The sequence below is a fragment of the Gekko japonicus genome, unplaced genomic scaffold (genome assembly GCF_001447785.1).
Source record: "Gekko japonicus isolate JY-2015 unplaced genomic scaffold, Gekko_japonicus_V1.1 scaffold1449, whole genome shotgun sequence".
Lineage (NCBI taxonomy): Eukaryota > Metazoa > Chordata > Lepidosauria > Squamata > Gekkonidae > Gekko > Gekko japonicus.
The window spans coordinates 368,926-380,439 of NW_015173714.1; the positions used below are offsets into that span (position 1 = coordinate 368,926).

Below are 11,514 nucleotides of genomic sequence, written 5' to 3' on the forward strand. Positions count from 1 at the left end.
GGGCTCCAAAATGGTACTTTGCTGTCGCCAGCCAGAAGGCCCCTGCCGAAGGGGCTGACATTGTGATCCATGGGGGAGGCAGGGGTTCCAAAGATTAGGAACTGGCAACTTTACAGCTGCACCAACAGCAAACAGCATGTGGCCATCTCACTCCTGACTCTTGGCAGACTTCCTTTTTTAAAAAAGATGAGCCCGTTTGCAGGGTAGGTAGGGCTGGATACAAGTTGAATGAAATAAATAAGACGCACCATAGATTGATAGAGCAGCAGCATCAGGAAGATTCTGGTATTCTTTGTATTCTTTGTCTGAATTTGCCTTTTTTAGCTGGCAACTTTACAGCTGCACCAACAGCGAACAGCATGTGGCCATCTCACGCCTGACTCTTGGCAGACTTCTTTTTTAAAAAAAAGATGAGCCCGTTTGCAGGGTAGGTAGGGCGGGATACAAGTCGAATGAAATAAATAAGACACACCATAGATTGATAGAGCAGCATTATCAGGAAGATTCTGGTTTTAATCTTCTCTGTATTCTTTGTCTGAATTTGCCTTTTTTAAAATGCAGCTAAAATAGCGCTGCTGACATCTCTCTCTCTCAAACACACACACACAAACCACACCTTCCATCTCTGGCCAGTTTTCTACCCTGCACTTATTTTCAATCTTTTGCAAATCCAAACAGAAGCTGAACTCAGTCAATCAACTTACGCTGGGATAAGACTGCTTTTGATGGGGGCTTTCACAACAGGATGAATCTCCATTTAAAAAAACAACAACCCTGCACATAGAAACATAGACATACAGGGTGAAGAGGGTGAGGTATTCCAACCTAGCTCTCTACTAGCTCTCTGTGTTCAGGGAATTCCTTGCATGTAGAAGCATTCATCCAGGTAAACCACCACCAAAAATGTTACATTCCAGACAGCTGGCCAGACAAACTCTTACTTGGCTAAAGCAAGCCCTGAAGAGCCAGTAAACATGTGCAGCCTGTTCTTCCCTTACTCCTGAGCAGCCACAATATATTCTCCCACTGAAGAGAGTAAGCCGGAGTCCAGGAAATTTAACTCTCAATTTAACTCTCAACACTGCTAGAGCCGAGCCAGATGATGTGGGGCAAACCATTCTCTCTCACGCTCCACCTAAAAGGCAGCTCCGCCTTACAGGGCTGTTGTAAGGACATAAATGGTTCCATTGTGCCTGGATCCAGCTTTGGGTTGCCAATCTCCAGGTGAGGCCTAGAGGTCCCCCAGAATTACAGAGAATGACTATAGCGCTCGGTTCTCCCAGAGAAGACGGCTGCTTTGGAGGGTGGAGTATATGACAACATTCTCCATTAAAGTCCCCTCCCCTCCACAAACCCCAGTCTGGAGTCATCAACCCTAACCCAACTCCCGCTGGACTCCCAGGTGCCAACCAATGTTCCCTCTAAGCTGTGGAGTCTTGTGAGCAAAAACTCTACTTTGTGAGCTACTGGCATTAAAGTTGTGAGCAAGCGATTTGACTCCTGCATCAATTAGTTTGCTCTGGAGCCGTCCTTCCTGAGTGGAGACAAAAATGTGTGATCCAGAGGCTAAAAAATTGTGAGCTAGCTCACGCAAACTCAGCTTAGAGGGAACACTGGTGCCAACTGCAAGGCCAACGGGAGATGACACATCAGGGGGACACCTTTCTGTCCTACCCCGAGACCACTTTCCCCACCCCAAGAACCCTTCTCAGCAAGGTTTGTATCGATTAAGCAGTTGGCTTCCAGTTTGAAAGAAAAGTCGCGTTAAGAACACTGGGTAAAACAAATAACGTAAAACGCCAAGTGCTTAATAGCTATATAAGTGCCGTGCACTATTATTATTAATAATAATTATTATTACTATTAAGCTTACTTAGGTTTGGAAGGATGGGCGGCTGGCTCAAAAGGGGGGAGGTTTAGGTCTCCAGAACCTCTCGAGGGAGGAAAGCAAAAATTAAAAACACCAAAGTGGGGGGGGGAGGGGAAATTTACAAACGCAAGCCAGGGCCCCCCACCACCACCACCAAGTCGCTCCAGCAAACAAGGCCCCCCACCACCACCACCAAGTCGCTCCTCCGGTGAACCTTTCCATGTTGGCAATACAGCATGCAATGGGACTAGGTGTGAGGCGATAATCAAAGGAGCGTAGGGGGCAGAATGGGGGGGGCCTTAATCCGAGGGGAGGCGCAGTCCAGGCCCCAAGAGGAGGGGGGGAAGGAAAGGAGCCGGCAGCGTGCCAAGGTATACCCCCCCACCTACCCAAGGCCCTGGCTGCAGCAGCGTCTCCCATTTGTCATGGGGGGGGCGTCAGAGGCCAGAGTTATGAGCTCTTGTTAAAGAGAGATTGTGGGGGGGGGGAGAAGGAGCCAAGCACAGACAGCCGGTTGGCAGCCAGCCAGCGGCCCCACCTGAAGCCAGCAGTAAATTCAGCCGTCTGCAGAGCGCGAGCAGCAGCTGGGGGAAAGGAGCCGGGAGAGAGGCCAAGGAGGAGGAGGAGGAGGAGGACGGCAAATTCCACCGAGGAGCAGAGGAAATAAAATCGCCGCCCAAGGGGGAGGGAGGGACGGGCCAAAAGCCGATTTGGCTCCCCACCCCAGGTTTTTCCCAGGCCCTGGGCAAATAAAAGGGACTGCGCGGCTAGAGGGGACCAGAAGCCTGGCTAGCCCGGAGGGGGAGCTTGTTTCCAACAGGGGCCAGGGCAAGGGGGCAGCTTCTCAAGAGGGCAGGAAGGGGAAATTATTATTTTTTAATTATTATTCATTTTGATTTGTACCCACCCCGCCCTCCCCACAAAGCAGGCTCAGGGCGGCTCACAGTCAACACATAAACACAGCAATTAAAAACCACACAAAATCATCTAACTGAGGGTCTCCCGTCTCCAGGTGGGGCCTGGAGATCTCCTGGAATTACAACTGACTCACAGAGGTCAGATCCCCTTGAGGAAACGGCTGCTTTGGAGGGTGAACTCTGTGGCAAGACACCCCACTGAAGCCCTGCCCAAACCCCACCCTTCCCTCCCCCTTTTTATGCAGTTTCCGACACTTAATGGAAAAGCGGCCTGCGCGTTCTCTCAAAGAAATAAATCTGCGGATTTTCGTACAAAGAAGGCGGGGATTCGGTTCCTCTCCCTTCCTCTCTCAAGATAAGTCCCCGTCCCACGGTGGGGGCAGCAATGAGGGGGAAGGTTTCGCCTGCGAGCCCTGCTGACAAGCTAGGGTTGCCAACCTCCAGGTGGGGTCCAGAGACCTCCCGGAATGGCAACTGATCTTCGGATGACGGAGATCAGTTCGCCTGGAGGGAAAGGCTGCTTTGGGTGGGGAATCGAGGGCGTTACGCCCCGCTGAGGTCCCTCTCTACCCTAGACCCTGCCTTCACGGGGTCTGCCCCCAAATCTCCAGGAATCTCCCAACCCAGAGTTGGCAACTCAAAGACGGGCCCACCTGGGCATTTGGCTGGGCATTATCGGAAACAGGAGGTGAGACTAGATGGACTGTGGCCGCCATCCAACAGGCTTCTGCTGTGTTCCTAACTGAAGAGGCCAACGGCATCTACTCACCACTTACACCTTCCCTCTCCTCTCCCCCTTTTCCTAAATTTAGACTCCGAGATCCTGGGAGGGGGGGAGAGCTCCCTTTTGGTGATCAGGCTGAAAAACTGCCTACGTGGAAGATTACCCTCCATTTTCATCCCCAATGGGGACCCAAAAAGCTGCTTACATCATTCTCCTCTCAGTTTTAGCCTCACAACAGCCCGGTGAGGTAGGTCAGGCTCGCAGTGTGCCACTGGCCCAAGGTCACCAGGCAGCTTCCGTGGCAGAGGGGGGGCTCGAACCTGTGCCTCCCAGGTCCCACTCCAAGTCTCTGATCACTATGCCACACAGGGTCTCCGTGTCAGTGCCTTACGGAAGTTAATTCCAATTTTTGTAACAATTAAAAATATTCCTCGTACTCACCTGTTTGTGCATTTCGATGTTCAGACCATAGGACATTTCATAATACTGTGAGAGAGGGAGAGACACAGTGACAGACAGACAAGAGAAAGTTTTTAAAAAGACATTGCCAGGAATAGGAATCTTTAGCCTGATTATCTGGGATCTCCAGAATTTACTGCCTGGCTCTGGTGCTCAGGGAATCCCATTCACCCTCCGGTGCATGCCGAATTTCAAAGAAAAGTAAATCTCAGAGCCAGAACAGAGGCTAAGAACACATCAAATCAAAGGGAGTGAGAGAGCATCAGTAGAGCCCTGCTGGATCAGACCAGTGGTCCATCTAGTTCAGCATCCTGCCTCAAACCGTGGCCAACCAGTTCCTCTGGATGGCCAACAACAGGGCAGAGAGGCTGAGGCCTTCATAAGAACATTAGAAGAGCCCTGCTGGATCAGACCAGTGGTCCATCTAGTTCAGCATCCTGCCTCAAACCGTGGCCAACCAGTTCCTCTGGAGGGCCAACAACAGGGCATAGAGGCCGAGGCCTTCATAAGAACATCAGAAGTGCCCTGCTGGATCAGACCAGGGGTCCATCTAGTCCAGCATCCTGCCTCACATAGTGGCCAACCAGTTCCTCTGGAGGGCCAACAACAGGGCAGAGAGGCCGAGGCCTTCATAAGAATATTAGAAGAGCCCTGCTGGATCAGACCAGTGAGCATCCATCTAGTCCAGCATCCCGTCTCACACAGTGGCCAACCAGTTCCTCTGAAAGGGCAACAACAGGGCAGAGAGACGGAGGCCTTCATAAGAACATCAGAAGAGCCCTGCTGGATCAGACCAGTGGTCCATCCAGTCCAGCATCCTGTCTCACACAGTGGCCAACCTGTTCCTCTGGATGGCCAAGAATAGGGCAGAGAGTCCGAGACCTTCATAAGAACATCAGAAGAGCCCTGCTGGATCAGACCAGGGGTCCATCTAGTCCACCATTCTGCCTCACACCATGCCCCCCATGCTTCTCTTCCTCAGGAATTAATCACTGCCAACCTCCCTCCCCCCTCCTCCAAACCAAAAGCAGAAAGACCCTGAAGAAATATGCACCTGGTTAAAAGCAGGCAGTTCTCAGGGTCACAGGGGCCAAGAAACCCAGAACAGACTGGTGAGGCCAGCGAGTCAATGGCAGAGGATACCCGGGCCAGTTTGGTCTTCAGGCCAGCACATTTGGGGGCCCGCCTCCAGCTGAGGCCTGAAGTTCTCCGGGAATTACAACCGATCTTCAGAATACAGAGATCAGCTCCCTTGGAGAAAATGGCTGTTTTGGAAAGCGGCCAGTATGGCATTATAACCCTGCTGAGGTTGCTCCTTTCCCCCAAACCCCGTTGTCCACAGGCTCTGCCCCCAAATCTCTAGTAATCTCCTCAACCCAGAGTTGGCAACCCAAGTTAGAAGAGCAAACCCAACTCTGGTTCTCTGCTCATTCAGTTCTGCAGTCCCCCTTCCCTGAGGAGAGGCCATGGCTGAGTGGTTGAGCCTCCGCTTGGCATGCAGAAGGTCCCAGGTTCAGTCCCCGGCATCTCCAGGTGAAAAGGACCAGGCAGGAGGTGGCGTGACAGACCCGTCTCTGCCTGGGACCCTGGAGAGCCGCTGCCGGTCTGAGGAGACAGGACTGATTTCGACGGACCGAGCGACTGACTTAGTACTGAGGCGGCTTCATGTGTGTTCCTTCCCACAACCCCCCAGAGGAAACAGCTCCAGCGGAAAGCTACCAGCGCTGGGATTATCACCTGAGCAGGCGGCCCGGCTCCTTCGCCAAGCCAGGACGCGGCGGGGCCACAGCTCAGAGGAAGGAAAGCGAGCACACTGCCCTGCCTGGCTCAGGGTCACAGCTGCCACCACTCCCCCTCCCCCCACCGCTGCTCCAGGTAGGCCGCTCACCATGACATAATGCCGCTGGATTTCCGTCTTTTCTGTCGCCAGCTTTTCGCATTCGAGCTTCAAGCTGTAAAAATAGAACAGGGAGGGCAGCAAAAGCCCAGCACGTTCCATGTACACAACAACAACAACACACACACACGCGCAAGGCTTCACAGCCCATCTGCGCAACCGAAACCTTGGGACAGGTCTCCAGGGGACTGTTAAGGAGAGCACACTGGCGCGCGCAGGTCTCCCTACCCTGTTTTACTTTCACAACAGCCCTGAAGGGGCTGTTAAGCAGAGAGAAAGTGACTGGCCTGAGGTCACCCAGCGAGCTTTGTGAGCGAGGCAAGACTTGAACTCAGATCTCCCCGATCTTAGTCCAACCATTACACTAACTGTTCATTTTTTTCCAATTGGGGGAAATTCTCCATTTGTTTGTGGGAAGCCAGTTACTAAAGTTATTTTTAATAACCCATTACTTATTTAATATGTTTTTATCCCATCCTTCCTCTAAGGGTTATCCTCCCCCATCCCACTTTTATCCTCACAACAACATTGTGAGGTAGGTTGGGCTGAGAGAGAGACTGACTGATGGGCACTCCTAATCCAACCACTGGGCCATGCTGCTACTTTGCACAGGCTAGGCTGTTAGCAGGGAGGAAAGGAACGTTCCGCCCACAACCTCCACTGCCAATCACCTCAAGTCATTCCAGGCTCCAACATTACTGATACCGTGCCCTTCCATCTGCCTGGCACTCTACCCAACAGAAGAACAGCAAGTCTCTGCCCAAAGGAGATTCCAACCTAAAATTTGCCGTCAAGATAGCCAAGACAGAGGCGGGAAAAGGAGGCAGAGATAAATCAAAGGAAGAATCTATATAGTGCATTTATAGCCTGCCACCCCTCTAAGCTCAGAGAGATTTACGGGGCTCTCCCTTCCCCCCCTTCATCCTCACAACAACCCAGTGAGGTAGGGTTAGGCTGAGAGAGAAAGTAGCGAGCCCAAAGTCACCAGGTGAGCTTCACTGGCTGACTGGGAATTTGAACCTGGGTCTCTCTAGCCCCGTATATGATGCTGTAGCCCATTATACTCCACTAGCTCACGAAAAACCCCTTAAGACCACATGAAATGGTACGTTCAAAAGACACACGGCTTTACATCTTGCCCTGTTAGTCAAGGCAGCTTCTAAATTTGCAAAACTATTATTACTGTTTACATTATTATTATTAAACTAATGAAAAAGAAGAGATTGGATTTATACCCCGCCCTTCGCTACCCAGTGGAGTCTCAAGAGTGGCTTACAAACTCCTTTTCCCTTCCCCTCCCCACAACAGACACCCTGGTAGGTGGGGCTGAGAGAGCTCTGACACAAAGTGCTCTTTTTCCAAGAACAGCTCTTATCAGAACTACGGCTTGCCCAAGGTCATCCAGCAGGTGCAAATGGAGGAGTGGGGAATCAAACCCGGTTCTCCCAGATTAGTGTCCACGCACTTAACCACTACACCAAACTGGCTGGGCCACACAGCTTCCATTCTTGAGAATGCTTTGGAAAAGACAAGCAGTTAAAGTTTAGGGTAGGGTGAAACACCGGAGCTAAACACTGTAGAGATGAGAATTTTAAAAAATAATAATAATGGAAAAAAGACCTTTAATCTTCATCCTCATCCCACATACAGACGAGGCTGCCCACTGCATCTCTGCATGAACCACTGCTCTGGTTTGCTTCCAACCACCCCCTACTTGGACTGGGAGATTCTTTGGTATTATCTGTGGTGGGTGCAACTGAACAACTCAATTCCACCCAAGGCAGAGAGGTAGCAGAATTATACTCTGAGAAGGCTTTCCGCTGTGTCTCTGCACAAGTCATTATCTCCTTCTAGTCAGGAGGCACATCCAGCCCAGTGACTCACGCGGAAACACAAGAAGCAGGATCTCCCAGGCCATGCCATTTCCCACCCTGACCCATGCTCAGAGCCAGGAGCAGACCAATCCCCTGAGTTTTAATTCAGCGGCCCTGGTAATCATTGGACATTGGAGGAGGACAGAACTTCTACAGGACAAAGGATAAACGACAAAAACGTATCTTACCTGTGATACTGGTTCTGCAGGAACTGAAATTCTTCTTTGATGCGATCCAAGACCTCTGGGTACGTCAGCTTCAAGGACTGGGGGGTGGTTGAAACTACACTGGCTGCGGCGGCAGCAACAGCAGCTGCTGCGGTGGCAACAGGTGGAGCCTGCAGATGAGCCTGAGACAGAGAGCACTGATCACTACCAGATCACTACTTCATCACCCAAAGAGTCATCAACAGGTGGAATTCACTGCCACAGGAAGTGGTGGCGGCTACAAGCACAGACAGCTTCAAGAGGGGACTGGATAAATACATGGAGCAGAGGTCCATCAGTGGCTATTAGCCACCAGGTATAGAGGGAACACTCTGTCTGGGGCAGTGATGCTCTGCCTTCTTGGTGCTTGGGGGAGGGCACCAGTGGGAGGGCTTCTGGAGTTCTGGCCCGGCTGGTGGACCTCCTGATGGCCCCTGGGTTTTGGCCACTGTGTGACACAGAGTGTTGGACTGGATGGGCCACTGGCCTGATCCAGCATGGCTTCTGTTGTGCTCTACTAAACAGTGACCTCATCTTTTCCACTATAAGGCCACTTAGTTTAACTCATCAGATACTGAGGCCTATCAAACCCCAATTAAATAAACCAAAGCAAGCTATAAATAAAGTAACAGAAAGGGGGATTTTTATGTTTCCTGTCCGCTTTATTCATCAGGATGCTAGTTCTTCTTCAGCCCTAACAGGCCTTGCATTTATTGTGTTCATAACAGCCTTTCTCACTGTAGCAGGTTCTAGGTAAGGATCTTCTCGATACTGATTGATTTTGAACTTGTTTATCTTGGGAAGCCTTTTTTGTGCGTTACTTGCACCACTTTAAGAAGAACGCATACTCTAAGTTTGATGAAAAAGGACGATTTATAACAGGCTTTGTGATCCTAAGCAGTATCACCCCCCAGTTTCCCACCCACCCAAAACCTCACCAAGGGTTTACAACATGTAATTTCACTAACCAGTTCAACAAGGAGTTAATTCAGTTTAAGGGAAAACTTATTAAGCAGTGGAATCCCCTACAGAATGAGAAAACTGAAGTCTGCAAGGAATCTCAAGCCAGGCTGGGGGGGGGAATAACTCACCGGGGGCCGGTTTTGGGGGAACATGTTTGATGAGACACCATACGCCCTCTTCTTGCAGTATGACTTCTGAGATCAGCGTTTCATCCCAAGGAACAGAACTTAACATGGCCAGAGGTCGCAACAGATGGGCAAGAAGGCAGAGGGAGAAGAAGAGACCGCCAGTCACAAGAATTCCCAATAATTAATTAGAAAAACACCAGTCTAATAGTCTCAAAAACAGCCCATTTCCTATATAAGCAGCAGAACCTTCTATGCTGGAACAGTTTATAGTTTTTCCTTCCCTCCGTTTGCCCCCCCCACAAAAAAAAGGTAGATATGGACACTATTATTAAAACTAGAATCAAGAAGGCATAAGTGCTGAATGTCTTCACACGATGTGCAATTAAGAAATGCCACAAGAAGCAGCAGCAACCATTGGTCAAGAGATATTCACAGGCCTGTCAACAGCACAACAACAAAACAGAACCTCCACATTTAGATGCAGTATACACCTAAAGACCAGTGGTGTGCTGGGAAGTTTCCTTTATGTCCCGAGGAAGAGTTTCCCAGGTGCACCTGTTAGGACACTACTGGATGTAGAATCCTCAGTTAGATGAACCTTAGGCCCGATCCAGTAAGATTCACCCCCTCCCAAGATATACTCTCTTGATACATGGAGGTTCTGCTTCATTATCATGGCTGTCAACAGAAAGGGTACACACCAACCAATGTATTTTAATAATACAATCTTTTAACTGTTGATGGAGAACCACCACTAGAGATAAGACAGCCACAGCTGACAGAAAAAGACTTGGCTGCGCAAGACTGCGCATTCCTCCAGTCCTCATTAACCAACCCAGAAGGACAAGGTTTAAGAGCCCCCACGCAGCCCAAAGAACACAGGAATACAGATGTAAGGCCAGCCAAGGCTATTAAGAGATATCAAGCCCCGATTAAGTCATTCAGGAAGAGCAAAGTTGAGTGCTTCTATTCAAGGCAGCAGATTTCAGCAGGGATCTGAACCCAGGACTCCTCAACAGAAGCTGGCCCAGCAAGGAGTAAAGCAAAGCAACTGACTCAGGTAACGGACTCTGGACGCCACGCAGGACCCGATCCACCAAGAAGCCCTCCTGCACAACCTTCAACACGACAGAGTGACACAACACTTCAGCACCGGATTTCAACAGAGGGAGTTTTCCTGGAAGTTCACACACACCCCTTTCTAATCAGCAGGGCAGGGGGACCCTTTGGACTTTCCACAAAGATTTGGGCCCAAAATATAGACACCCCCGCCCTGGCCACCACACCCTGCTCTGAGATTAGGGAACGCCAGATGTGCAGGCCACGGTCGCCACCCCCCACCAGATTGACTACATGCCACAACTCACAAACTGACCCATGCCCACCCAACCACCAGCCAGGGGCTTCTTGGCCTCCTCCCAGTCGATCTTCTCCAAGCATGAGGTCAGGAAATTGGCATCCCCCCACCCCCACCCAGCTCCTTCCCCCTTAACCCTGCAGGGGTGAGAGCTGGCCAAAACCGGCACCTGCAAGAAAGCACTCTGCCCATGCTCAGGAGTGCCCTGCTTTTCTTGCCGCGGTGGTGACAGGAACCAGCCTGGGGGGTGGGGGGAGGAAGGTCAAGAGAAGCCATGTTTCCCCCTGGCCTGCTCTGAACCCTAAGGGAATCCAAGAAAGGAAATGGGGGGGGGGGCACAGAGAGGGGCTGACCTAGATAGTTTTCTACAAGAGATTAATCTCAGTGAGGTGGATGGAGCAGATTTTTTAAAAATGCACATAGTACAAGATAGGACGTGTTCTTCCATAAGAGGAAATGCCAGTGGCTGCATTGGACTTGGATATTCCCAACAGTGTGAAAATTAACAGAAATATAGGAATACTGGAATAAGAACTATTTGTTTCCCATATATGCAGATATATCTGATCCGCTTCAAGGAACAGAACCAGAAATGGGTCTTGATAATGCTATCTCCTACACATGCTATTTTCCAATAAATCCCTTAGAGGAATACACATGCATTAGGGAAGCTAACCTTTACTTGAATATCCTAGGACACTTTTATAGGTGAGTCTGTCATTTGATTAACACCAACAATGAACCTTCTACAGTATGATGTGTAGGTCATGGAAATACATTTTTCCCAACCAGCAAATTCTCTACCTTCTCTCCACCATCCTCAGTAATTAGGAAAATGGAAGTTATTTATTTATTTAATTTGTATCCCGCCCTTCCTAGATGGGCTCAGGGTGGCTTCCAACAGCGGCAAATGCCATAACACCCTTAAAGGACCGGAGCAGGGAAATTGGTTAACCCTTCAGAGTCTGGGTCAAAGGGAGAGAGAGAAAAGAGCCGGGTAACCCTTTCGGGTCTGGGGGAAGAGGAAAACTGGTTAGCTCTTCCCAGTCTGGAGGGACAACCGCGGAAGGACGGGGGGCACTGGAGGAAAGGGGGGGTCGTTTAACCTTTAAATGACTG

The 11,514-nt window shown here is 50.3% G+C and overlaps 1 protein-coding gene across 3 annotated transcripts in view; it reads right to left on the reverse strand.

Moving 5' to 3' along the window:
* LOC107120596 (transducin-like enhancer protein 1) overlaps nucleotides 1-9,132 on the reverse strand; it is a 60,357-nt gene extending 51,225 nt beyond the window's left edge. For all 3 annotated transcript variants that reach the window (XM_015423325.1, XM_015423323.1, XM_015423326.1), the window contains exons 1-4: nucleotides 9,039-9,132; nucleotides 7,930-8,090; nucleotides 5,859-5,922; nucleotides 3,953-3,997 (exon numbers count right to left, since the gene is read on the reverse strand). In XM_015423325.1, the coding sequence (XP_015278811.1) occupies nucleotides 3,953-3,997; nucleotides 5,859-5,922; nucleotides 7,930-8,090; nucleotides 9,039-9,062 (294 nt within the window). In that variant the 5' untranslated portion in view covers nucleotides 9,063-9,132. The remainder of the gene's footprint in view (nucleotides 1-3,952; nucleotides 3,998-5,858; nucleotides 5,923-7,929; nucleotides 8,091-9,038) is intronic.
* Between the last annotated feature and the right edge of the window lie 2,382 nt (nucleotides 9,133-11,514).